Raw genomic sequence first — 24607 nt, forward strand, 5'->3', positions numbered from 1 at the left:
TAAAATTATAAGCATTCATTGCTTAGCCTTTCTCCACGCAGCAGAAGCTTCAGCACAATCAAAAGCAACTTCGGTTTCCTAGACAAAAAAAACCTTTCCATTTCATTGTGGTGCCTTTGGAGTTTGCTTTGGCTGCAGAGATGAATTTTACAGTTCTATCTATGCCCTGTAGGTAACCTGATCGTCCCTAATATATTCCTTTCATTATGACTGTATAAAGTGAAACAAACATGCATTTGAATACCATGGGCAGAACAGCGGTATAAGTTACACTTTATTCATTTGCGGGGGAGGGAATAATACAATGTTGTTTGGCTTTCCAGAAAAACAGTCCCCCCTCATGGTATCATTATTAATTAATTCAACTTGGAGAAGTTATCAAAATTACAAAATAATTTGCTGAAACACAGCTCTTGCTCTGACTTTTTTTTCTGGATCTGATTTTGCTTTCATGTTTGTGAGCAACATGGACTGATTTCAGAAGACCCAGGATCAGAAGCATAAGGGCAGTTCTAACCAACGGAGAATTCCTGTATTAAACTATTTACATGATGAGGACATACTGAAACTTTCAACTGTTAAAGTGAAAACAACGTTTCATTTTCATATCACAATGCAGAAAAGCTTCAAACTGAAGCGTATTAACAAAGAATGCCATTCCCTCTTCCTTCATACTGAAGATGTATATATGTCAAATATTTTAGATTTCCCCAAAAAACTTTTGACTTATTATTAATTTATCAGGGGGGGAAAAAAAGGAATGCTTTCTCCCCTTTCCATAGCTGGCTGTAAAAAGTTTCTACATTATCTGGTCTAGTGACTATAATTTAAGCAAAGATGAAAAAAAAATTACCTCAGTCTCACTGGGTGGCTTGCATGCCATTTTCTCTTGTCAGCACTGTGGGTGGCCTGCTCATGTTAAAAGTAGTCTTTGTGAAATAATTGTTATATCTAAATAATGTTTTGAACATTGCTGAGATTTTGAGCCTCTGATGCAAGATACTTTATTTTGTCAGGAGAATGGTTCCTACTACACTTTAAGGTTGTTAGTTAAACCCCCCACCCCGCACACATACACACACATTACCTGATGTCTAACAGCCTTTAGGAGAGTATTGCTAAAATTGTATACTTCTCTAATACTAAAATAAAATTATGAATTACTTAATTATGTTTTCTGGTGAAAGAGAAAGTTAAGAATCTGTGTAGCTGGAAATATAATATGCCTATACTAAAATATTAAATGAAAATATTATTTTCTGCTTAACCAGTGCCCTTAAAATATAACTGATAAGATGTAGAAGCTACACACCATTATTCATCTGAACCCATCAGTCCAGACAATATAAAGCACATATTTATACTTAATTCAAATCAATTTAATCACATTTTAGTAATTTTAAAGTTTTATTAAAAATCAAGGATATTAATACACTCAAAACAAGTTTTCTCCCTGCTGTTAAGAATACATACTGTTCAGAAACCTTTTTAAAAAATCTTCTGCAACAATTAATGAGATACCAGGTCTGATTAGAACACACATGACCAGGCAAAAAGGGAATATTTTAAGAGTAGCGTCTTAACATAAAAAGCTAACATTAACCGTTGGTTGAACTTGTTTAAATAGTAACAATTTGGGACTTATATTGCACTACTGAAATAAACTGAATTTTGTCACCATGTTTCGTGAGCCCCTAAAAGTAACAACAAAGTTTGTTATATGGTCAACAGACCTTTCACTGATAAAAGTATTTAACAAAATATGGTGATTGTTGAAAGAACTCTGCTAATCCATGATGTACAATCAGGATCTTATCACAATGGCTGTATTGAAAGCCATCTTTTCTCAAACCATACTGGGTGTCTCCTGTGAACAAGTAAACTGCAAAATGTTGCAGAAATGAGTAGCTGGAAATTAAGTATAACAAAACTTAACGCCCATGGTTGGGCATTGGTCTTAACCTCTAAAAGTGCTACCTTAATAACACCAAGTAAGCTGACTGGTTAAAAAAATTCAGGTTCTTTCCTGGATGACTTGATATGTTGACATTAGAAGTTGTGGCTGAAAGTCTGGCAAAAATTTGGTTTGCCGGTAGCAAGAACAAAAAGAGTTCCAACAGGACAGCAACATAAGGTGCAAGTCAGAAATTTTGCACAACCAGGACAAAAGGAAACTGATATATACTAAACTTATACCTTTAACAGCAGTGCAAAGCCTTATTTATGTTGTTCATTTTCACTTTAAACACACTCACACCCATGCCTACCCCCCATCTTGTGCAAAATACCATCATGTCACTTTTCTCATTTTATACATGTTCAGAGTCACAGACACAAAGACTGTTGCCCGAGATGCATATCTAGTTATCATGCTTATTGATATAATTCTAAGGCAAACATTGCTTGCCCTGAAATTTTTTTAAAAAAACACAGCGAAACAAAAGAAAACAGTTCTGCAAAATTCCAAGAATTTAACGCAGTTCTTAAAATCTGATGATGCACATGGGTTTTTTTCCCCATGCTGATCCTTAAATCCATTATAAAGATTCTCTTCCTAGGAAACTGATTATTAAGTATCGTTTCAGCGGGTAGCCATGTTAGACTTGAGTCCAGGAGACCAACAAGAGACCTCCAAGTAGTTTTGGATATAAGCTTTTGAAAGTCAAAACTGACAAAGGGAATTTCAAGTTTCAGAAGTTCATACCCCCTAAAATCTTGTTCATCTCTAAAGTGCTACTGGAATTGAATGTAGCTGATTATTAATTATGTTACATGGAAGGAACTGCAATATATATTGCAATGAGAATTTCTTCATGTGTTAACGTTTCTTCTAGAAAGCTCCATATCTTTTTAATGAGAGGGTATATTTAAAAAAAAATACTATGCAAAAGGGAAAGGACAAACTAGAATGTTTAGATCCAAGCCAACGTTTAATGTGACTAGAATCATAGAAAGTGCTGCTGTTTGGAACAATGGAAACTGAGCATTTGGTCACTGAAAACAATTTTCCCACTGAAAAATGCCAAAGGTTTCACCACACTTTCTATATTTTCAGATACAACATTTTACAATACAGAAATATAAAAGGGATTGCTAGAAAGAAGTCAAGCAGTCTGAAAGCCACATACGAGTTACACTGTCTGCAACTCTGGGTAGTTATTCCAATCTAAGCCTGTTGAAATCACTAGTTTTAGATAAGACATTATCCTGGAATAACACCAGGCAACATGGGTACAGGCCATCCCTAGAACTGTGGAAGCACTAATAAAATATAATGATCTTTTTTATATTTATAAATACGTGAACTCTATTAGTTCCACATAGATCAGGGGTGTCAAACTCATTTGTTATGAGGGCCCAATCTGACATAAGTGGGACTTTGTGGGGCCAGGTCTTGCATGTCATAAAATGTAACGCCAAGTAGCAGAGATATAAACTTTATAAGGATACAGACAAATACAAAGTTGTTGTTTTTTTTACTTAAAATACAAACACGCTTAAAACTCTTGAGACATTTTGTTTAAAAATGAAAGCAGGGAAAATAGTGGAATTTGGCAATGCAATTTTTAAAATACAACATCACAAAGCACAAGGATCACAGCAGAAACTAAAAATATAAAATGCTCTGAGTCTAGGAATACATGAAATGGCTGGGCATTGTGATTTTCTCTCCGCATCTCTCCCCGGTATACTCAGATTGGTATTGGCTCTCCAGTGTAATATCCCCCTCAGATCCATTCAGTAGAAACAAACTGGCTCAAAGCATCAACCCTTTATTTGCAAGGAAACAACAGCTTTAGTTGGCCATAGGAATGCTGGAAAGTGAAACTGAGCTCCACTCCATTGAAACACATTGCAGCACAGACAAAGTTGCAAGGAAAATGTGGACTGGATTTTCCATCAAGGTCTCTGGGGCCAATAGACCATCTATCTGTGCACAGAGACCTTAATGGAAAATCCATTCCACATTTTATTTGAAGCTTTGCAAGCCCAGAAGAGCTTCCTGCTGCAGCCGGCAAAGACAAGGGTGAGGACAGGAGCAGGGAGAAAAGAGCCACAGAACTGATTAAAGCCCTGGGCAGGCCAGTTCTGACCCGCAGGCTGGACACCCCTGACATAGATGGTATTTTGCACATTTAAAATAAGGTCTAGATAACCACTACGTTTTTATTTTGTAAATGTCATTCTGGAAAAGTGGAGTTATTTTTTTCTTTTATGGGATCATCCATATTTCTGAATTGAATTAATTTAATAATAGGATTAATTTTTAGGGTTTGTAGAATCTTTCGGGCTCAAGTGCCGTGTTCTACTGGAGAAAGTTTTTCTTCCAGATGTTTCATTCTCAGCTGCGGAGAACATCCTCAGTGGCGTTGCAGCCGGAGCAGGCACTCTGACCTTCTTGGCTGCTGTGCATTGAGTGAGAGGATTAATTTTGACACAGCAAAAGGCCCTGTTACATTTGTTTGGTGCAGTGGTTAAATGCGTGAACTCTAATCTGGGAGAACCGGGTTTGATTCCCCACTCCTCCTCCACATGCAGCTGCTTGTGTGACCTTGGGTCAGCCACAAGTTCTCAGCAGAGCTGTTCTCTCAAGAGCAGTGCTCTGAGAGCTATCTCAGCCCAGCCTACCTCATAAGGTGTCTGTTACAGGGAGAGGAAGGGAAAGGAGACTATAAGATGCTCTGAGACTCTGAGTGAAGGGTGAGGTATAAATGCAGTCTCTTCTTCTCTTCAAGATAAACTCAGGCATACAACATTCTTGGAAAGCTTACAAGAAGCCGCCACAAATTTTACTAGCTAAAAACTGAAAATCACTTAAAATACCTGTAAAATTGGGAGCGGCTAAAGAACTTATCTAATATAGTATAAACTGAAAAGCAGATGAATGTTTTACAACTTCCAGAGTAATCATACAATCCCGATGCAGAGTAACTGCACGCAATTGTACTGTAAATGGTTAACATTTGATACAATTGGAATAACGTATCAACAGTGTATAGTTGCAGCATCAAATATTTGAAACATGATCTTGGATGAGATCTGAAGTTCTTTCTGTGAAATTGCCACATGAAATGCTAACAAAAGGTACAAAATATATTGAAGTGCAAAGTGCCACGTAATATGCGGACGAAAGGTCCAAAATCTCTTGAAACATGCTTCAAGCCATGCTCTACTGCCAGCATTTCTACATACATCTCTCAGTTTTAAATATCCATATCCAAGGCTTTTTTTGTAGCAGGAACTCCTTTGAATAATAGACAACACTCCCCCTGATGTAGCCAATCCTTCAAGAGCTTACAGTAGGCCCTGTTAGAAGAGCCCTGTAAGCTTTTGGAGGATTGGCTACATCAAGGTTGTATGGCCTAATATGCAAAGGAGTTCCTGCTACAAAAAAGCCCTGTCTTAGAGAACTGTGGACCATCAGAAGTTGGTTCTCTTCTTCACAGTTTGGTGTAGTGGTGTAGTGTAGAACCAGTTTGTTGTAGTGGTTAAGTGTATGGACTCTTATCTGGGAGAACTGGGGTTGATTCCCCACTCCTCCACTTGCACCTGCTGGAATGGTCTTGGGTTAGCCATAGCTCTGGCAGAGGTTGAAAGGGCAGCTGCTGTGAGAGCCCTCTCAGCCCCACCCACCTCATAGGGTGTCTGTTGTGGGGGGAGAAGATAGAGGAGATTGTAAGCTGATCTGAGTCTCTGATTCAGAGAGAAGGGTGGGGTATAAATCTGCAATTCTTCTTCAGTGACTGAGAAGTACTGTAAAAATGTTACCAAGCTCAACTGGAAAAGCCCACATCTTACTGATCTGGGAATATAAATACCAAGAGGAAACGGTTTTTATCAGACTTCATATTCCGAGAATATGCCTAAACTTGCTATAAAACCCTAAACTCTAAAAATAGTTGATGCCAGGTATAGAACACTTACGGTTCAGAACATTCTCCAGCTTTTGTGTCATGGATCCTTCCACTTTCTCTGTTCCGTCTGCTTCCAGCTTTTGATGGATTGCTGGAATAAAAACATCTTGTTAAATGCTGCCTATTTTAATGGGTGAAACTTTATGGCTGATTCTTGTTAGATTTAAGCAGGATGGGTTTGCTACAAAAGAATGAGTAATCTAGTGAAACAAGCATGGTGATAGGAGCCAGATACACAAGGCTTCTAAATTCCACTATGCAGACAGCTTACGCTGTATTCTCTGGCTCTAAGTTGCGAACCTATGGGCCATATTTTCCCACTTGGTCATCTAACTAACACAAAAGTTATACTTTAGATATAGCAGGGCTGGCCAAACTGTGGCTGGGGAGTCACATATGGCTCTTTCACACATATTGTGTGGCTCTTAAAGCCCCCATTGCTCTGTCAGCCATTTAAAGTTAAAGTTGCTTTCTTTCCACTTCTCCCTCCCCCTCATCAATTTTCCTTCCTTCCTTCCTTCCTTCCTTCCTTCCTTCCTTCCTTCCTTCCTTCCTTCCTTCCTTCCTTCCTTCCTTCCTTCCTTCCTTCCTTCCTTCCCTTCCTTCCTTCCTTCCTTCCTTCCTTCCTTCCTTCCTTCCTTCCACAGTTCTCAGACATCTGACATTCATAAGAACATAAGAGAAGCCATGTTGGATCAGGCCAATGGTCCATCCAGTCCAACACTATGGTCACATAGTGGCCAAAAAAATTATATATATATACACACACACACACACACACATATATACACACACTGTGGCTAATAGCCACTGATGGACCTCTGCTCCATATTTTTATCTAACCCCCTCTTGAAGCTGTCTATGCTTGTAGCCGCCACCACCTCTATGTGGCTCTTACGTTAAACAGGTTTGGCCACCCCTGAAATACAGCTGTTTGTTTCATATAGTATAATATAGTTCCACAGGATGTTGCATGTGGAACTCATGACTACAGATCAGCACAGGGCATCCATGTCTCTTATTATAACCCAGCCTAGTATCTGGATTACTTCCTAGCTTAGTTATTAAGATATCTGGCAAGTGAACTGTATGAGAATGTCAGTAGGAGAACTCCCACCAAAACCTCGGACATACAGGATACGAAAGGTCTTCACCTACAGGGATGGGCCTGGCCATTTCACGTCTAGGGAAACTTCCTAGTGGGTCACTGCCCTCAAGGACTGCTGGTGGCCAGAGCTCCAGCAACAGCCGAACTAGCACCTCAGGAGTCACTTAGTCCTAACCCTTCAGTGGCAAAGTTAATGCCTGGCAGCCAATGTTCCTTCGAAGCTGCAGTCTTGTGAGCAAAAATTCTACTTTGTGAGCTCCTGGCATTAAAGTCATGAGCTACTGCATAAATGACTGTGCTCTGGGGTCATTCTTCCTGAGCTAAGACAAAAAACTGTAAGTTGGAGGCTAAAATCTGTGAGCTAGCTCACGCTAACTCAGCTTGGAGGGAACACTGGTGGCAGCAAAGGGTAAGCCAACGCCCAGGGCTTTTATTCTAGCAAGAACTCCTTTGCATATTAGGCCCCACCTCACAGGGTGTCTGTTGTGGGGGGAGAAGATATAAGAGATGGTAAGCTGTTCTGAGTCTCTGATTCAGAGAGGGGGGTGGGGTATAAAACTGCAATCTTCTATATATTTAATTCGCATCAAATAATGGCTTTAACTGGCATACAAATTCTAACGGAATCGTATGAAGAAGCCACAGCAATCTAAACAGCAACAGTGGACTAACATGTGCAGCTGCTCACAAAGCAATGCCAATCAAAAGAATAAGCTACAGTTTCTAAGAGGCAAACATTTAGCAGTTGTTTTTCCCTATTGGCTTGCACTCCATCTGACTTTTCAGCACCCCACTAGCATCTTCACCACCTAAAATATCTTAAAATTTGCCCAAATCCATTTCCTTCCTCAGAGTTTTTGGAGACCACTGTGTTTAAAAGTTAAACACAGGACATTCCTTTCATTTTCCTAATGCTTACCTGACAGGGCATCTTGGGCTTCAAAAAAGGTACTGAGACCACCTTTGACATAAGCCAGACTTCCCTCATTTTTCTTGTTGGCTTGTTTCTTCAGATGCATTACTGCCATTTTGAGCTGATCAAAACTGAAAGTGAGAGAGGAGGAAAAACAGGTGGCATTTCTCCAATAAACATGGAATTAAACAGTAAATATCAAGGCCTCAAGGATCACACTCATTTAGAAAGACTAGGACAGGGGTCCTCAACCTACGGCCCGCAGGCCAGATGCGGCCCGCTGAGGACGTTTATGCGGCCCGCCGGGTTATGGCAAAATCAGACCGGAAGTGACGTTCGACCTAAACTCGCGTTAGCAACGCATGCTTCCGGCACTGGGCTGAGGCGGCAGAGACAGAGTGTGAGGCGATACCGAGGTGAGGTGAGTTCCCAGGCCGGGGTGTGTGGTGTGGGGAAGGGAGAAAGATGCAGAAGACGGAGAACTGACAGCCTGCGGCCTTGTACAGTAACGGCAGTCCGGCCCTCCAACAGTCTGAGGGACAGTGAACTGGCCCCCTATTTAAAAAGGTTGAGGACCCCTGGACTAGGACAACAGCCTGTTAGGCCTCTATTTCCCTCTAGTATAGCTACTTCCTGCTCAGGTTGAAAGCGTACCTATTGGGTTTGTCAACCCGTGATGAAACCTATGAATTACCAAGCTATCATGTGACAACTACACATCACATATGAAAAACATGGCTCTGTGAATCCACTCTCAGAAATATTTGGAACCAATGAGAAAAACAAAGGCAAGGAAAGATAAGGAGTTTTACACAACAATTGAGAATGGTTGGGAATCTAGCTACAAAAAAAATGCCCGTATACAATGTATCTTACATGGAAATAAAACACAGGGTAGTGATCAGTTTATTAACTTTTTAAAAATGATGAGACTGCAAACATGCTTTTAAAATAATTATAAATTAATGTTCTGGTTAAAAAAGGGGGACTGGAAAACCCCCCAAAACAGATTAAGAAAATCTCCTATAGTTCCATGATAGATACAACAAACCCTAATGACATTCATACATATCTTTCATCTCATGGTTGCTGTTACTAGTCTAAAACAATAATTAGATCTTTGCCTTTAAAGATTTTGGTTTTCTGCCCTTGTACTTTTGTTTATTCTTGTCAGAATGACAAATGTTCTTGGCTCAGCAAACATGCCAAGATGAGGGATATTGAATTTAAATAAGTAAATACATAATAATGAACCCTGACAAAGAATTATGGCTACTGTCTACAGGAACGGATTGTATCAAGCAAAAGGAAGAAACAATTTTGCTGTTTCAAATATGAAATAATGGTTATCACACTGTAACTGTGATGGCAGAAGTGCCATTTCTCATATATGTATCAGTAATTCCGCCCCACCCCCCGTCAACTCACAGGGGACTTCTGGTGACCCCATGGCAGGAGATGTTCAGAGGTGGTTTTTCATTGCCTGCCTCTGTGTAATGACCCTGGTATTCCTTGGCGATTTCACTTCTCAACGCTGACCAGGGACGATCCTGTTTAGCTTCTGAGATCTAATGAGATCGAGCTAGCCTGGGTTATCCAGGTGTCTATAACCACGGTCAACACAGCTAATCAACTTCTTTTAGCCCCAGATCTCACTCTTCGGTTCACACCAAACACTGCCTGGAATTTGTACTTTTGTTCTTGTTTTCCATTCCAGTAAAAAAAATTAGCTAGCATAATTATTGATTTCTGATGCACAGTAGTAAAAAGAGCTGCCACATGAACACACGCGAAGCTGCCCTCTACTGAATCAGAGCCTTGGTCCATCAAGGTCAGTGCGGTCTACTCAGACTGGCAGTGGCTCTCCAGGGTCTCAGGCAGAGGTCTAGGGGTTCCAGTGTCCCAAGCCCAAACCTGCCCCCCGCCCCCCCCCCCCAGTTGTATCTTCACGCGCACAAAGCGCGTGCGGCTCAAGGACGTCACCGGAAGTGATGTCATCGGGTTGAGCGCACTTGGCCCACCCCTGTGCTCGGCCCTCTCCTGCTTCAAAGGGAGCTGGACAGACCTCTTCCCAGCTCCCTCTGCAGAGGGAGAGGGCTGGGCATGGGGTAGGTCAGGAAGACAATAGGAGCGCTCAGAGTGACGCCCCCCCTGAGGTCGGAAAGACAGCGGGGGCGCTCAGAGCCTTGGCGAGGTTGGGAAGTTAGTGGGTGCGGCAGATGGGGAGAGGGGGCGCCTCATGGTGCCCTTAGGTCAGGTGGTGCCCCTAGGTAGCCACCTACTTGGCCTACTCTCATGCGCCGGCCCTGCTTTCACATCACCTCCTGCTTGATTCTTTTAGCTGGAGATGCTGGGGATTGAACCTGGGTCTTTCTGCATGTCAAGAAGGAGCTCTGCCAGTGAGCCATAGCCCACCCCCTCCCCAATACATTTAGGCCCACATAAGTTGTATATACAGATACACCCCTCTACCTGCTGGGGACTATTAATTAGTTCTTAGGGCAATTCAAAGATTCGGTTAACTGGAATACTTTTCCGTTCCCTTCACATCAGAAAAACAACCATTTTAAATAGTGAGTTTCTGAAACAATATATGACTTTATACATCAAATTATGCTGCCTGAACTAAGTATAAATCTAAGAATAATTGATTATACTCTCAGACCGGTTTCCCACTCACTTTACGACGCTCTCAGGTTCATCTGCGTGAAAATGCTGATGCTAGCTGCAGCCTCGGGGCAGATAGTGTGAAATCACAAGGAAGCCCCGCTGAGAAGACACACGTGGGTGAGTGGGAAATCGGTCTCAGAGTCGCAATCTTGCCTAACTGCATCAACACAAATGCTCTAAATACAAATGATACCACTAGACATTACTCGATGTTAACTCAAACTTCACCTCTACTAACCTGGTTGTGGAATGGTTCTCTATTAAATACCAGGCGGCAGAAAAATTTTCACTGGTAAAATCAGCACTCATGCCAGGAAACAGAGCTTCTAGTTCCTTTGGAGGAAACCTTCCTCTGAAAGAAGAACAAAAGCCGCATATAAGTTTATAAAAACAAAGGTTTCATGCGCTGGGTCATCATAATAATCCACCTCCTGGATTCTCTTGTGTTAACAAAACAGGTGGGATATGAAATGATTACGATAGTGCAGTATCCAGTGATGTGTAGATCCAGCCAGAAGAAAATGTGCTCACGCTCATGCTGTCACAAACAAACAAACCACAACCAGGGTTGCCAACCTTCAGGTGGGGCCTGGGGATCTCCTGGAATCAGAACTATCTCCAGGTGACAAAGACCAGTTCCCTTGGAGAAAATGGCTGCTTTGGAACATAGACTCTATGAATTGTCCCTCCCTTCTGCCCCCAGGAACATCCCCCCACCAAAAAATTTTTTCCAGGTGTTTCCCAACCCAGAGTTGACAACCCTATCTTCAACTCAAAACAAAAAGCACGGCTTTATTATGAATGAATAGTGGAGGTCAGATAGCAAGGAACCAGAAATACAATAAAGCCATAAGTCTAGACTGGCCAAAATCATCTGAGCAGGAATAGTGCATACATTTATATGAAGAATACAATCTGCAATAAGAATGTCTACCTTCCAATCCCCCGTGCCTTCTTATGGAGCCACAAACTGGCTAATGCAAACGTCAGCTAGTGGAGTACCTCCTGGCTAAGGAGCCAGAATTGCATATGCTTTGCATTTTACAATCTTGCCTATGAATTTTGCACTTGGATACAAAATACAAGAAGCCTTTGTCAAGTGTGAAGACTTTTTAAAAAGGGCCTTTTTAAGAAAACGGAGGTCAAGATACTTAGAAACTGACTTTTTTTGCCCGCTGTCATTTCCAGTGCTCAGGGGTTTTTTTAGCAGGAATGCACAGGGACAGTTCCAGCTGGCTTGGTGTCAGGGGGTGTGGCCTAATATGTAAATGAGTCCCTGCTGGGCTTTGTCAACAAAAAAGCCCTGCGCGAAACAAGGATGGTGTCAGGGGGTGTGGCCTAATATGCAAATAAGTTCCCGCTGGGCTTTTTCTACCAAAAAGGCCCTGCCGGTGCTTACAAAGAGCCAATCTTGGAAGACATGTATGTCAGAAAAAACACACTAAGGAGGAATTCTGAGTAATCAACATGAGATGACAACTGATAGCAGAACTGACAGCCCTTTTTTGGTAGAAAAAGCCCAGCAGGAACTCATTTATTTATTAGGCCACCCCCCTGACATCACCAGTGTTTCACACAGGGCTTTTTTTGTAGAAAAAAACCAGCAGGGACTCAATTTGCATATTAGACCACACCCCCGGATGCCAAGCCAGCCGGAACTGCGTTCCTATGCATTCCTATTCCAAAAAAAAAAAAAAGCCCACTGGATAAATTCCCATTAATATAAACAAAACAGTGTCATAGCAGTTGGTTTGATAATCATAGCCTAGCTTGTCAAATTGACTGGACAAGAGACCATTGGCTCCACTCACATCATGTTATATTATTATTACGTTCTGCTGACAAATTAATTCCCAGGGCCTCGCTTCCTATCTCAAGCATCCCAGGCCAACCGTAACAGTAACAATAGAGAGGTTAGGAAGTCTGTCTTAGTTAAGCGGTGAGAGTAGCCATACTGGGTGGCAAACATCAGCTAGTAACCCGAAAAGCCCACGCTGACAATCTTGGGAAACGTCAAGGGCTGTTATATATCTAATTCATCATAAAGGCAAAATAGAAGTGTCACGGCAAGAAACATTTGCTTCCAATGCTTTTCTTTTGGGGGGCAGCCTTCACTCACGAGGGGGCGGAGGCAGCGGCTTTGCACTTTTGACAAGCTGCCGTACAGAAGTGTATGCTAACAATCGGTTCACACGTGCACACAACCTATTGGTGCGCATTTTCAGCACATGTTGTTGTATGAACTCCAGCACTACGGCTGGGCTGATTTCTTTCCTTTCTATTACCCTGCTCCTGTTCTTCTGCGTTCGTTCTTCCTTGCTGCCATCAGCATTTGATATTTCTGCTCTCCCATTATATTCCTATTTATTTTTCTTCTACCTGTTACTCATTTTCACTAGCATTTCCCTCCTCCCTCCCTTTGCTCTTTGTAAATATTCTCTCGCTTCAAAGCACATCTTATATAGTCCTGCCCAGCAGGAACTCATTTGTATATTAGGTCACACCCCCTGACAGCACCATTATTTCACAAAGCCCAGCAGGAACTCATTTGCATACCAGGACACACCCTCTGGTGCCAAACCAGCCGGAACTGCATTCCTGCTCATAATAAGGAACTGCATTCCTGCTTTCTATCAATTCAGCATTCAATCCTTTCCAATCTGTTTTAATACTGTCATGTCAGTGAACCTTGGCCATCTTTTAAATCATCTCTTACGTCCTAAACCTTTGATTGATTTTTTTATTCTTCTTTATTTGACATTTTCAGTCTCCAACAGTATTGCTGACTTTCAGCTTTCTCTTCCATACAGCCTCGAGGCCTTGATAGATTTCTCGGTCTCATCGATTTGCAGAATTTGAGGACCCAACAGGCCCCTCTTACCATGTGCTTGTCCTCAAGCCCCTCGGAGTCCTCACAACCAAGAGCGAGACTAGTTCACGAGAGATTTAGGGGGCCTCCAGGACTCGCCACACTCCTGAGCCAACGATCAGGACATAAGGAGATCAGCTGATGTGATCCTGCTCTGAAGTTGAGACCCAATGTGAACCAATTCCAAACCCATCTCAGGGAAGTTTGTTCACCACTATCACTGAAGAGAGGGAGATGCCCCAAGGCAAAACAAAGATGAAAAGAAAAATGGCGCAAAGGAAAAAAAACTTTAATGATTGTATAGCCCAGGGGTGGCCAAACTGTGTAGCTCTTGAAGCCTCCACCACCCAGTTAGCCAGCAGCTTGGAGAATGCATTTAAAGGTGCTTTCTTTCCACCTCTCCCAATCAATTTATTTCTTTTCTTCCTTCCTTCCTTCCCTCCCTCCCTGCTCTCAACCATCTGATGTTCATGTCTTGTGGCCCTCAACCATCTGATATTTATCCTACGTGGCTCTTAAGGAAGTCTGGCCACCTCTGGTATAGCCCCTACATGTTTCGTGTGCAGCTTCGTCAGGTGGAATCTTCTGGATTTTTTTTACTTCCATTCTGCTGAAGTATACATACAGAAATGGAAACAGAGTAATCTGAACGATTCCCCCTGACGTGAGACGCTTAGGGGGCTACACAATCATTAAAGATTCTTTGCTTTGCACTTTCTTTTCATCTTTTCATCTTCATCACTATCACTGACCAAAAGCTGAACTACCACCAAGCACAACCAAACTGGTTTGAGCCAGTTCTCTAGAAGAAATGGCTCAGTAAAGTTATTCCTTTAAGCCAGGCTCAGTCCTATAAGTTTGCACTTTTTTTTGGAAAAAATGTAAAAATTGGCTGTTCCAAAACTTTTAATGCTATCAACAATACGGAATTACTCATTTTAGAACACGACTAACGTAAAATCTATTTAGGAACTCAAACTGGTTATTTCTACTGGATACCTTCAGCAAAAAAAAAAAAGTAACACAAACTGGATTCCAGAGGATTTTACAGGTCAGGGGAGCCATTTTAAGTAAATAAAGACTGAATGGCAACCACCATAAACAAACCCAAAGTCACCATACACATCCCCCCTGTCTGGTGTCAGCCAGGCTCCTAGGAGCAAAAGTTTGTACCAGCTGTATTCCGTTACTCATGCATGCAGGAGACCAGCAGAAAGGATGCTGGAGCAGACTAAACAGGACAAACCCCAAAGGTGATAACGAGGACTTTTCCTAATGGTGGAACAGAGGACAAAGATGCTATCTAAAAAAAAAAAAAGCAAAAAAGAATATAAGACAGCCAATGACAATTCTGGACACAATACAAGTTTAACACTTGTATGAGAAAAAAGCATAACTACTGCTGACTGTATCCGAGTGACACAGAAGGGAACAACAGGAAAAAGCAAATGCTGACAGGGTACATACCAAGGGTGGCCAAACTGTGGCTCAGGAGCCACGCGTGGCTCTTTCACACATATTGTGGGGCTCTTGAAGCCCCCACCGCCCCATCAGCTGGCTTGAAGAAGGCATTTCTCTCTAAATCGTTTCTCCAAGCCAAGCCACACCTAGCAGCTTGGAGAATGCATTTAAAGTTAAAGTTGCTTTCTTTCTACCTCCCCCTTCCATCTTCCTTCCTTCTATCCATCCTGCAGCTCTCAAACATCTGACATTCACGTCTTGCGGCTCTCCAACATTTGACATTTATTCTATGCGGTTCTTATGTTAAGCAAGTTTGGCCACCCCTGGTATATACAATCAGCGCACGAGCTAGACAAAGTTGAGTATTTTCAAGTCACATTCATTTCAATAGGAAAATTAAACAGCTACTTTGGGGGTTTTTTAGGGCTTTCAAGGCAAAATGTTCACAAGCGGTTTGCCATTGTCCACCTCTGTGTAGCAACCCTGGACTTCCTTGGTGGTCTCCCATCCAAGTATTAACCAGAGACGACCCTGATTAGCTTCCAAGATCTAATGACACTGGGCTAGCCTGGGCTATCAGGGTTAGGGAAGCTACTTAAATAAAAAGGTCAAGGTAGTCCCCTGTGCAAGCACCAGTCGTTTCTGACTCTGGGGTGATGTTGCTTTCACGACCTTTTCATGGTAGACTTTTTATGGGGTGGGTTGCCATTGCCTTCCCCAGTCATCTACACTTTAGCAAGCTGGGTACTCATTTGGCCGACCTCGGAAGGATGGAAGGCTGAGTCAACCTTGAGCCGGCTACCTGAAAACCCAGCTTCTACCGAGATTGAACTCAGGTCTTGAGCAGAGCTTGGACTGCAGTACTGCAGCTTTACCACTCTGCACCACGGGGCCCCTTAGCTACTTAAACACCTCCCACTTAAATGTACTTACAGCTTGGTTGCACAACTTCCCAAATGCTGCAGTTAGTTAGGCCAGATATCACTGTACCTAGACAGCTTTCCTTCTAATGCAGAAGCTCAAAATATAATACTAAAACCTGCAGCTACTCAAGCGAGTATTTAAGGACTATAGCCATCATGTATTTACATACAGAACCAAATGGACTATCTTGCTGAAATAATCCTCTGCCATCATAAAAGAGGATTCCCATACTCCATTAGGTGGCAGTATATGATCAGCAACTTAGAACTTCCAGAGAGAACTAGTTTTTGAAGTTAGGAAACCAAGGATGCCCAAAAACGACTGCGAGCATTTCACTTTGTCCTCACTTTCCCAATAAAGGGACAGTAAATGAGCACAAAACCCACCAGCTCAGACGATTTCCAGCCATGTGAGGTACAATTAAGACTGATACTGATGGCGACACTTAAGGAATCCATTTTTATATCCTGAGATAGAACAGCACAGGGGCTACAATTTGGTTATAATCAGCAGAGTTAACTTTGTAATGAAAGATTTTGCTTCAGCAAACTCATCTGATCTGTCTTGTTCCTTTGAAAGAGAGCCAGTTTGGTGTAGTGGTTAAGTGCGTGGACTCTTATCTGGGAAAATCGGGTTTGATTCCCCACTCCTCCACTTGCAGCTGCTGGAATGGCCTTGGGTTAGTCATAGCTCTCGCAGAGTTGTCCTTGAAAGGGCAGCTTCTGGGAGAGCTCTCTCAGCCCCACCCACCTCACAGGGTGTCTGTTGTGGTGGGGGGTGGGTGGGAAGTAAAGGAGATTGTGACCGCTCTGAGACTCTGAGATCCAGAGTACAGGGTGGGATATAAATCCAGTATCATCTTCTTCATTCTTCCATACAAACATGCACTGCATAACAAACTACTTATTAAGGTGCAATGCTAGCTAGCTACAGTATGAGCTTAGGAGAAGCCCATGCACAGCAGGGTGCATTTGAGATGTTTCACTGGAACTAATCACCCAATGGGACAGGCAAGACTTATTTCCACTGAAAAACCAGGTTGAGGGGCTCAGCCGTGCATTCAGTAAAGAAAAAACTCCCATTTTTCTGTAAACTCAAGACCAGGAGTCCCCAACCTTTTTGAACCTATGGGTGCCTTTGGAAGTCTGACACAGCATGGTGGGTGTAGCCACAAAATGGCAGCCGCTGGAGGCGAAGCTAACCACAAAATGGCTGCTCCAGCTTCCCATCAATCGCACAGTGAAGATCTTTGTGCTGTGGTGGTAGTTGCACAAAAATTTGCACAGTTGTGCACAAAAGCCCACCCAGCCAACAAAATCTCCAGCGGTCAATCAAAAGCCTAGCTGGCCAAAAGCCCCACCTGGCCTTGCCAACTTTTTAAAAACACTTGGTGGGCACCAGGGAAGGTGTTGGTGAGCACCATGGTACCCACAGGCCCCAAGCTGGGACCTCTGCTCAAGACTGCCGAAAAGAAAAGCCAAAAGAATCTTTTCCCCAAACTTGAGCATGCATCTTCTACTATGCAGAGAATGGCTCAGAAGCATATGACAGCGACCAGAACCTCAAGGGCCTGGGCCAAACCAGCCCCATCTCAACCACATCCTTTCAACTTTCTTTGCTTCTCACCACTACAGTTTTGAATTGGCTCGGTCCTGGTCATCCTAGCCCAGGGGTGGCCAAACTGTGGCTCAGGAGTCACATGTGGCTCTTTCGCACCTATTGTGTGGCTCTTGACTCTAACCCACCACCCTGTTAGTCAGCTTGGACAAGGTATTTGTCTCTTTAAATCATTTATCCAAACCAAGCCAACGTGCAGTTTAGATAATGCATTTAAAGTTGTTTTCTTTCCACCCTCTCTTCTCCATCTATTTGCTGTCCTTCTTTCCTTCCTGTCTTGTGACTCTCAAACATCTGATGTTTGTGTCTTGTGGCTCTCAAACATCTGATGTGTATTCTATGAGGCTCTTACGTTAAGTAAGTTTGGCCACCCCTGTCCCAGCCCATGGCAGCCAGAGCTACAGCACAGTATAAAGAGGCAACATCCATGCTTCTTTGAAAAAGGTGCATTTGTAAAATCTTGTCAATTTAAAATTGGCAGTGCTCCTGAGAATTCAGGGGGGAAAGTCTCTGCCCTCACCCTATAAACAGATGCCTCAAATTCATCTCAAAATCTTTGTAAATGCTGCTCATTACATCATAGCTTGATAATTTGTTCGGGGGGAGGGGGGGCGGGAAACCTAAAAGGTAAAAACACAGCAAAAGATCATCACCTTGTTATAAATTAAGGGAAACAACCAAATCTTTTTGTCTTAAGCAATCACATTTAACAACTATTGTTTACTGAATTTATATAGAACTCTACATTCAGTTTAAATGTACCTTCAGGTTGTTTCTGCATAAGCAGTATTATGGTGATTATATTGTATTATCATAGTTTGTCACGCTGCATCTTTATGCTGGTTTTTCGGGGCGGGGGGACACACACAGAATAATAGAGTTGAAAAGGATCTCCAGGATCATCCAGCTTGCAAAATGTAGGAAAGTCACAAGTACCACCCGCTCGGTGACCCCCTACTCCAAGCCCAGAAGATGGCAAAAAACTAAACCAACCAGGATAGAGAAAATTGCTTCCTGACCCGAAATTGGCAATCAGCATTTCCTTGGGCATTAAAGAAGGGGACAGAAGAATAACAGAATCATAGTTAGAATGGACCTCCAGAGTCATCTAGTCCAACCCCCCTGCACAATGCAGGAAACTCACAAATACCTCCCCCTAAATTCACAGAGTGAATTTAGAGTGGCGCAGAGTGGTAAAGCTGCCAGTCAGAGCCCTCTGCTCACAACCTGAGTTCGATCCCAGCAGAAGCTGGTTCAGATAGCCGGCTCCAGGTTGACTCAGCCTTCCATCCTTCCGAGGTCGGAAAAATGAGTATCCAGCTTGCTGGGGGGGGGGGGGGGAAGTGTAGATGACTGGGGAGGGCAATGGCAAACCACCCCGTAAAAGTCTGCCATGAAAAGGTCGTGAAAGCGACATCACCCCAGAGCCAGAAACGATTGGTGCTTGCAGAGGGGACTGCCTTTACCTTTTTATTTAAGTAGCTTCCCTAACCCTGATAGCCCAGGGGACCACCTTTACCTTTTTTAATTCACAGAAGAACTTAAGAACTGATTCTGCAACTGCCAGGAAGTTCTTCGTAATGTTTAGCCAAAACCTCTTTTGATATCATTTCAACCCAAACTTCAGGGGTAACAGAAAACAAAACGCGGTTTCCTGAAAACTTGCTATCGTTTCCCTACACATTTAGCTACACAAGGGGTCCCCAGCGTGGTGCCTGTGGATGCCATGGCAACCGCCAATGCCTTTCCTGGAGCCCTACTGAACCAGAAATATAGTCCCTGACATGCTCAATTCTGTATGTCCATAGAATTTTTAAACATGAGGCTGTTCAAAGACTGAACCCACGGATGCAACCTGAAGCGGCACAGTCCAACCACACATACAACTGGGGGTGGAATTCTAGCAGGAGCTCCTTTGCATATTAGGCCGCACCCCCCCTGATGTAGCCAATCCTCCAAGAGCTTACAAGGCAGCTCTTGGAGGACTGGCTACATCAGGGGGTGTGGCCTAATATGCAAAGGAGCTCCTGCTAGAATTTCACCCCTGCATACAACACTTGAGTATTTGCAACTGTGGCCTCTCTGGGGCAGACACACTGAATGTACATTCCGTGATTTAAGAGACCAGCCAACAGGTGAACTTGACCAGCAGACAACCCATCTATTCCTTGCCAACGCAATACAACTGCTCGCGGTTCACTGTCTCTTCCGCTCAATTGCCACCATAATCCTGCCACTGCTCCCCTCTTCCGGTTCTTCTGGCCCCTCCAGACATTTCTGTTAACATTCACTTCTGAGGCTCTCCTTTGCTGCCACTTCCTGGTTTGATTCCCAGCATGGTGTGGTGGTTAAAGAGCAGGGGACTCTAATCTGGAAAGCCGGGTTTGATTTCCCACTCCTCCTCCATCTGAAGCCTGCTGGGTGACCTTGCACCAGTCACAGGTCTCTCAGGACTCTCTTAGCCCCACCTACCCCACAACAAACGTAGCTCTGTGTCTGTGTTTCTGTGTGTCAGCAAACATGCATCTGTAACCTACACAATGAAACATTTGTGTTCAGAGGTTTTTCATTCATCTCACAATCTTCGAGAGCAGGTTCAGCGAATTCCACTTGCCATTCCACTTTCTAACAGCGAAGTTAGGATATCTATAGAGACTTAAAATTCACCCACCTGGAGGTTGGCCACTCCAGAAGGAGAAAGGGAAGCAGGAAATGGGGAGACACTATGGGGGCTTTCAGGAAAGAGAAAGAAGAAATCGTGGGAGAGGAACAGTAGACTTCTGTGAACCAAGTCATATTCTCTACCTGTGCTTTCTTCACATCCCGAATTTCAAAAACCTTTCTGGAATTCATACAGAGAAAGCCGCTCAGAAGGTGGATCGATACTATTAAGTACGTACTTGTCTATCTCAATGCCGAGAGGATTAGCCGGCCGTAGAGACAAAGGGGGCATCCCTTTGTTCCTGTCAGTGCGCATGTCGTAATAGTTCATTTCTTCAACCCAGACAGCAGACTGATCCAAGATACCTAGAGAAAACAGAACACATATCCTTAGAACAATAAGCCCTATCCAGCCTCATGAGCTTGTGCTCTGCTGAATTAAGTGAAAAACCTTGATCAGTACAAAACACATGGCTAGACAACAGCTTGGAAGCAGCAGGAGAAAACTATGAAAAAAGACCCCTGCATTGCTTCCATTGTTGTCTGCTACATTACTAGGTAAAAGTAGCTGAGCCATGCGGCTATCAAAGCATTTCATCTGGGTCGAAGCTGTTTTTGCACACGGCCCATAAACTGCTTTCCTGGATCTGTAGCACAAGTGCAAAAACCTTGTCTGGTGAAAAGGTACAGTCAGTCCTTCTCCACATTCCATCCAGTATTTAGACAAATGCAAAAGAGGATTGAGAAGACCAAGAGTAGAACTTTATAACCTGCTTTTCTCTACCTCAAGGAGTCTCAAAGCAGCTTACAATCACATTCCATTCCTCTCCCCGCAACCAGTACCTTGTGTGGTCGGTGGGGCTGAGAGAGTTCTGAGAAAACTGTGAGTGGCCAGCAGGCTTTATGTGGAGGAGGAATGGGGAATCAAACCCAGTTCTCTGGATTAGAGTCCACCTCTCTTAACCGCTACACCACACTTATCAAAGGTGCCTTATAATGTGATGTGTGAACACAAACATTAGATGATTATTTGGGACTCGAATGGGACTAGCTTCTAAATATGAGCCAGCAGGATTCATGTCAGCATGAACACAGGTTAATTTAAAACTAGATCTACAACCTCGCAGAACTGAAGCATTGGGGAGGGACGGTGGCTCAGGGGTAGAGCATCTGCTTGGTAAGCAGAAGGTCCCAGGTTCAATCCCCGGCATCTCCAACTAAAAAGGCAAGTAGGCGTGAAAAACCTCAGCCTGAGACCCTGGAGAGCCTTGTAAGAGGAATGGATGATGGCTCAGTGGCAGAGCATCTGCCTGGTAAACAGAAGGTCCCAGTTCAATCCCTGGCATCTCCAACTAAAAAGGGTCCAGGCAAACATGCATGAAAAACCTCAGCCTGAGACCCTGGAGAGCTTCATAAGAGGAAGGGATGGTGGCTCAGTGGCAGAGCATCTGCCTGGTAAACAGAAGGTCCCAGTTCAATCCCTGGCATCTCCAACTAAAAAGGGTCCAGGCAAACATGCGTGAAAAACCTCAGCCTGAGACCCTGGAGAGCTTCATAAGAGGGAGGGATGGTGGCTCAGTGGTAGAGCATCTGCCTGGTAAGCAGAAGGTCCCAGGTTCAATCCCCAGCATCTCCAATGAAAAAGGGTCCAGGCAAACATGCGTGAAAAACCTCAGCTTGAGACCCTGGAGAGCCGCTGCCAGTCTGAGTAGACAATACTGACTCTGATGGACCCCTGAGGGTCTGATTCAGTGTATGAATATATGTTCATATATGTTCATTTCAGTTTGACAATATTCTCCGAGGAAGAGCCAATAGTAGAACATATGCTTTGCATGTAGATGATCCACATGGGGCCAAACTTGGGAAAGGGCTCTCGACTGAGGCAGTCTGGAGTACAAAGCATAGAAGTGAAAGGAAAGCTTCGCACGTACCTATTTTTTCAGGTTTCAGAAGTTTGAAGGAAACAGTTGACGTCCCTCTGCCTCCTGACCGGGTAGTGACAATGATGTCTCCTTTATCATTTTTGGCTTGACCGACTCGGCACACAATTTTGCTGGCAGACATCCATTCGGCAGTCAGGATGCAATTATGTCCACAGATTGTCAAGCCTGGGTGTTTAGGAAGTCAAATAAAACAGAAGGAACAGGAACGGATGTACAGCAGCATTAGCACAAACACCTGAAATGTTCTTGGTCCATAAATACGACTTGACTGCTCCATTTATGGATCCAGACATAAGACAATTTGCAAAGTACTTTCCAGGTAGAGAAGAAGAGATTGGATTTATATGCTGTCCTACGCTATGCAAAAGAGTCTCAGAGAAGTTTGCAGTCTCCTTGCCCTTCCCACGTCAGACACCCTGTGAGGAAGGTGGGGCTGAGAGAGCTCTGACAGAAACTGCTCTTGAGCAGAACAGCCTTGAGAGAACTTGTGGCTGACCCAAGGTCACATCAGCAGGCGCATGTGGAGGAGCGGAGAATCAAACCTGGTTCTCCCAGACAAGAGTCCTCGCATTTTAACCACTACACCAAACTGGGTCTCTCTAGGTAGCCCTCTAAACAGATGCTGATATTCAGTGCTGAAGGACTCAGCCGCAAAAAAACTAGAGGCTGGGATGGGCTTTTCCTTCTCCCCACCTGCCAAGTTCTGATTGGCCAGATTGCCACAGGCAGTGATACACACTGGAAGCGTGACTGCACCTACTGGCGTCAAGGAAACTAAAGGAGGGTTATCGTGGAGTTTTAATGACAACTGCCCTGGGTATGGTTTTAAGAAGGCGCAAGAGATGGTCTGGCCCTCTTCCAATAATGGCAACAGCTTATTATTCAGATCCTTGCACGCACAACTGGTAAAGGTAGTCCCCTGTGCAAGCATCCAGTCATTACCAACTCAGGGGATGACACGACAACCTATTGTTTTCTTGGCAGACTTTTACAGGGTGGTTTGCCATTGCCTTCCCCAGTCCGCACGCTTACAGGGATGGAGGAGGTCTTGCATATTTAAAAAACTGAACAAAAATTCTTTCATCTTTACCCTTCCAATAGCATCCAGGGAATTAAACCATCCAGAAACAGTAGATGATTCTGAACCTTCTGTGTTTCAGAAGCCTGCATGTTTCTTCATATTTTCCGTGTGCATATGGACTGCAAAGCACGTTGCATCTCGCTCAGCAGGCAGTGGGGCACACTTGTTATTACATTTTCCGGGGCAACAGCCAGAACTGAAGCCCAGGAAAGGACTGGATCCTCCACTTCTGTGTGTACACTGCTAAGGATGCAGTATGTGCTAGGACATTTGCAAACGCAAAATGAGAAGTAGCCCTTAGACACAGCTTTTTCAGCAACCCAGATTCTGTGGCAAGACGTTCACAGTATGGAGAGTTCAAGCTTCTTGCCATAGAGTTTGCTGACAAAAGGCCGCATTCAGGAGCCCTAACAAATCATATGCAGGGCTAAATTCAAAAGTGCCACAGGACTCTCAGCTTCTGGTCATGGAGCAGATGTCACTGGGGATGCGGGGGTGGGGGGAGGTATTTGTGAATTCCCTGCATTGTGCAGGGGCTGGAAGAGGCAGACCCTTCCAACTGTATGATTCTACGATTCCTAAACCCATTCCCTTTCCTTTCGACAAGACTGAATTTTCACTGTGCTACCTCGCAGTTGTAAGCTGGAATTTTAATGGTTAATTTTATCCGTCATCGACATATGGTCTTGGCCTTGGCAGCTCAACATCTTCATCCTTGTGAGAAAATAAAACCACCTATTGTGCATTTTCATTTTAGCCCACAGTTACCTAAACTGCCTGGCAACTAGGGTTTTCCCCCCCCCCTGACTGAGACTCTGGATACTGAAACTTAAACAGCCTTCTTGACTTACCTATAAGATCTGCCGTGCCTGTTCCCAAATTCTCTCCTCGGATTGTGACCTTTGTCCATGCAATACCTTCATTGGGAGAAATACCTGTCACGAGGGGGGGCTTGCGTGTATGAGACATGACAGCTTTCTTCTTGTATTAAAGACCAGATATTCTGCAACCCGAACCTACAGAAAATGTAATACTTCGGTTATTGACGTAGCACCAACTAGTTTGAAAACACTCATTTGTAAATGCCAGCTTTTAAAAGGATGATTATTTAGCTAAATGTATATAATTCTCAATCATGAAGATTTCTTAAGCAACCCAAACGCGACACTGCTTTTTCTAAAAAATGAAGTTATGACTAGATTAGAAGCACAGCGGCCCCTAGAAAGACATTTTTGGAAAAGTGGAAGATATGCCACGTTCGTTGAACTTAATGCTACTCTAAGAACATGTAATGTACCATGAATAATAATATCACATTTATCAGTGTAGTATAGTGGTTAGAGAAGGGGTGGCCAAGCTGTGGCTCGGAAGCCACATGTGACTCTTTCACACATGTTGTGCGGCTCTCAAAGCCTCCACCATACCATTGGACAGCTTGTAGA

At 43.5% G+C, this 24607-nt stretch overlaps 1 protein-coding gene across 1 annotated transcript in view; it reads right to left on the bottom strand.

Moving 5' to 3' along the window:
- The window catches only part of EXOC2 (exocyst complex component 2), a 129738-nt gene extending 105557 nt beyond the window's left edge, over positions 1-24181 (bottom strand). Inside the window, exons 1-6 of the mRNA XM_060244259.1 lie at positions 24017-24181; positions 22073-22249; positions 20378-20504; positions 10845-10958; positions 7943-8067; positions 5926-6006 (exon numbers count right to left, since the gene is read on the bottom strand). Coding sequence (XP_060100242.1) covers positions 5926-6006; positions 7943-8067; positions 10845-10958; positions 20378-20504; positions 22073-22249; positions 24017-24134 — 742 coding nt within the window. The 5' untranslated portion in view covers positions 24135-24181. The remainder of the gene's footprint in view (positions 1-5925; positions 6007-7942; positions 8068-10844; positions 10959-20377; positions 20505-22072; positions 22250-24016) is intronic.
- Positions 24182-24607: the final 426 nt, after the last annotated feature.

This window comes from Heteronotia binoei, chromosome 7 (genome assembly GCF_032191835.1).
Source record: "Heteronotia binoei isolate CCM8104 ecotype False Entrance Well chromosome 7, APGP_CSIRO_Hbin_v1, whole genome shotgun sequence".
NCBI classification, from domain to species: domain Eukaryota; kingdom Metazoa; phylum Chordata; class Lepidosauria; order Squamata; family Gekkonidae; genus Heteronotia; species Heteronotia binoei.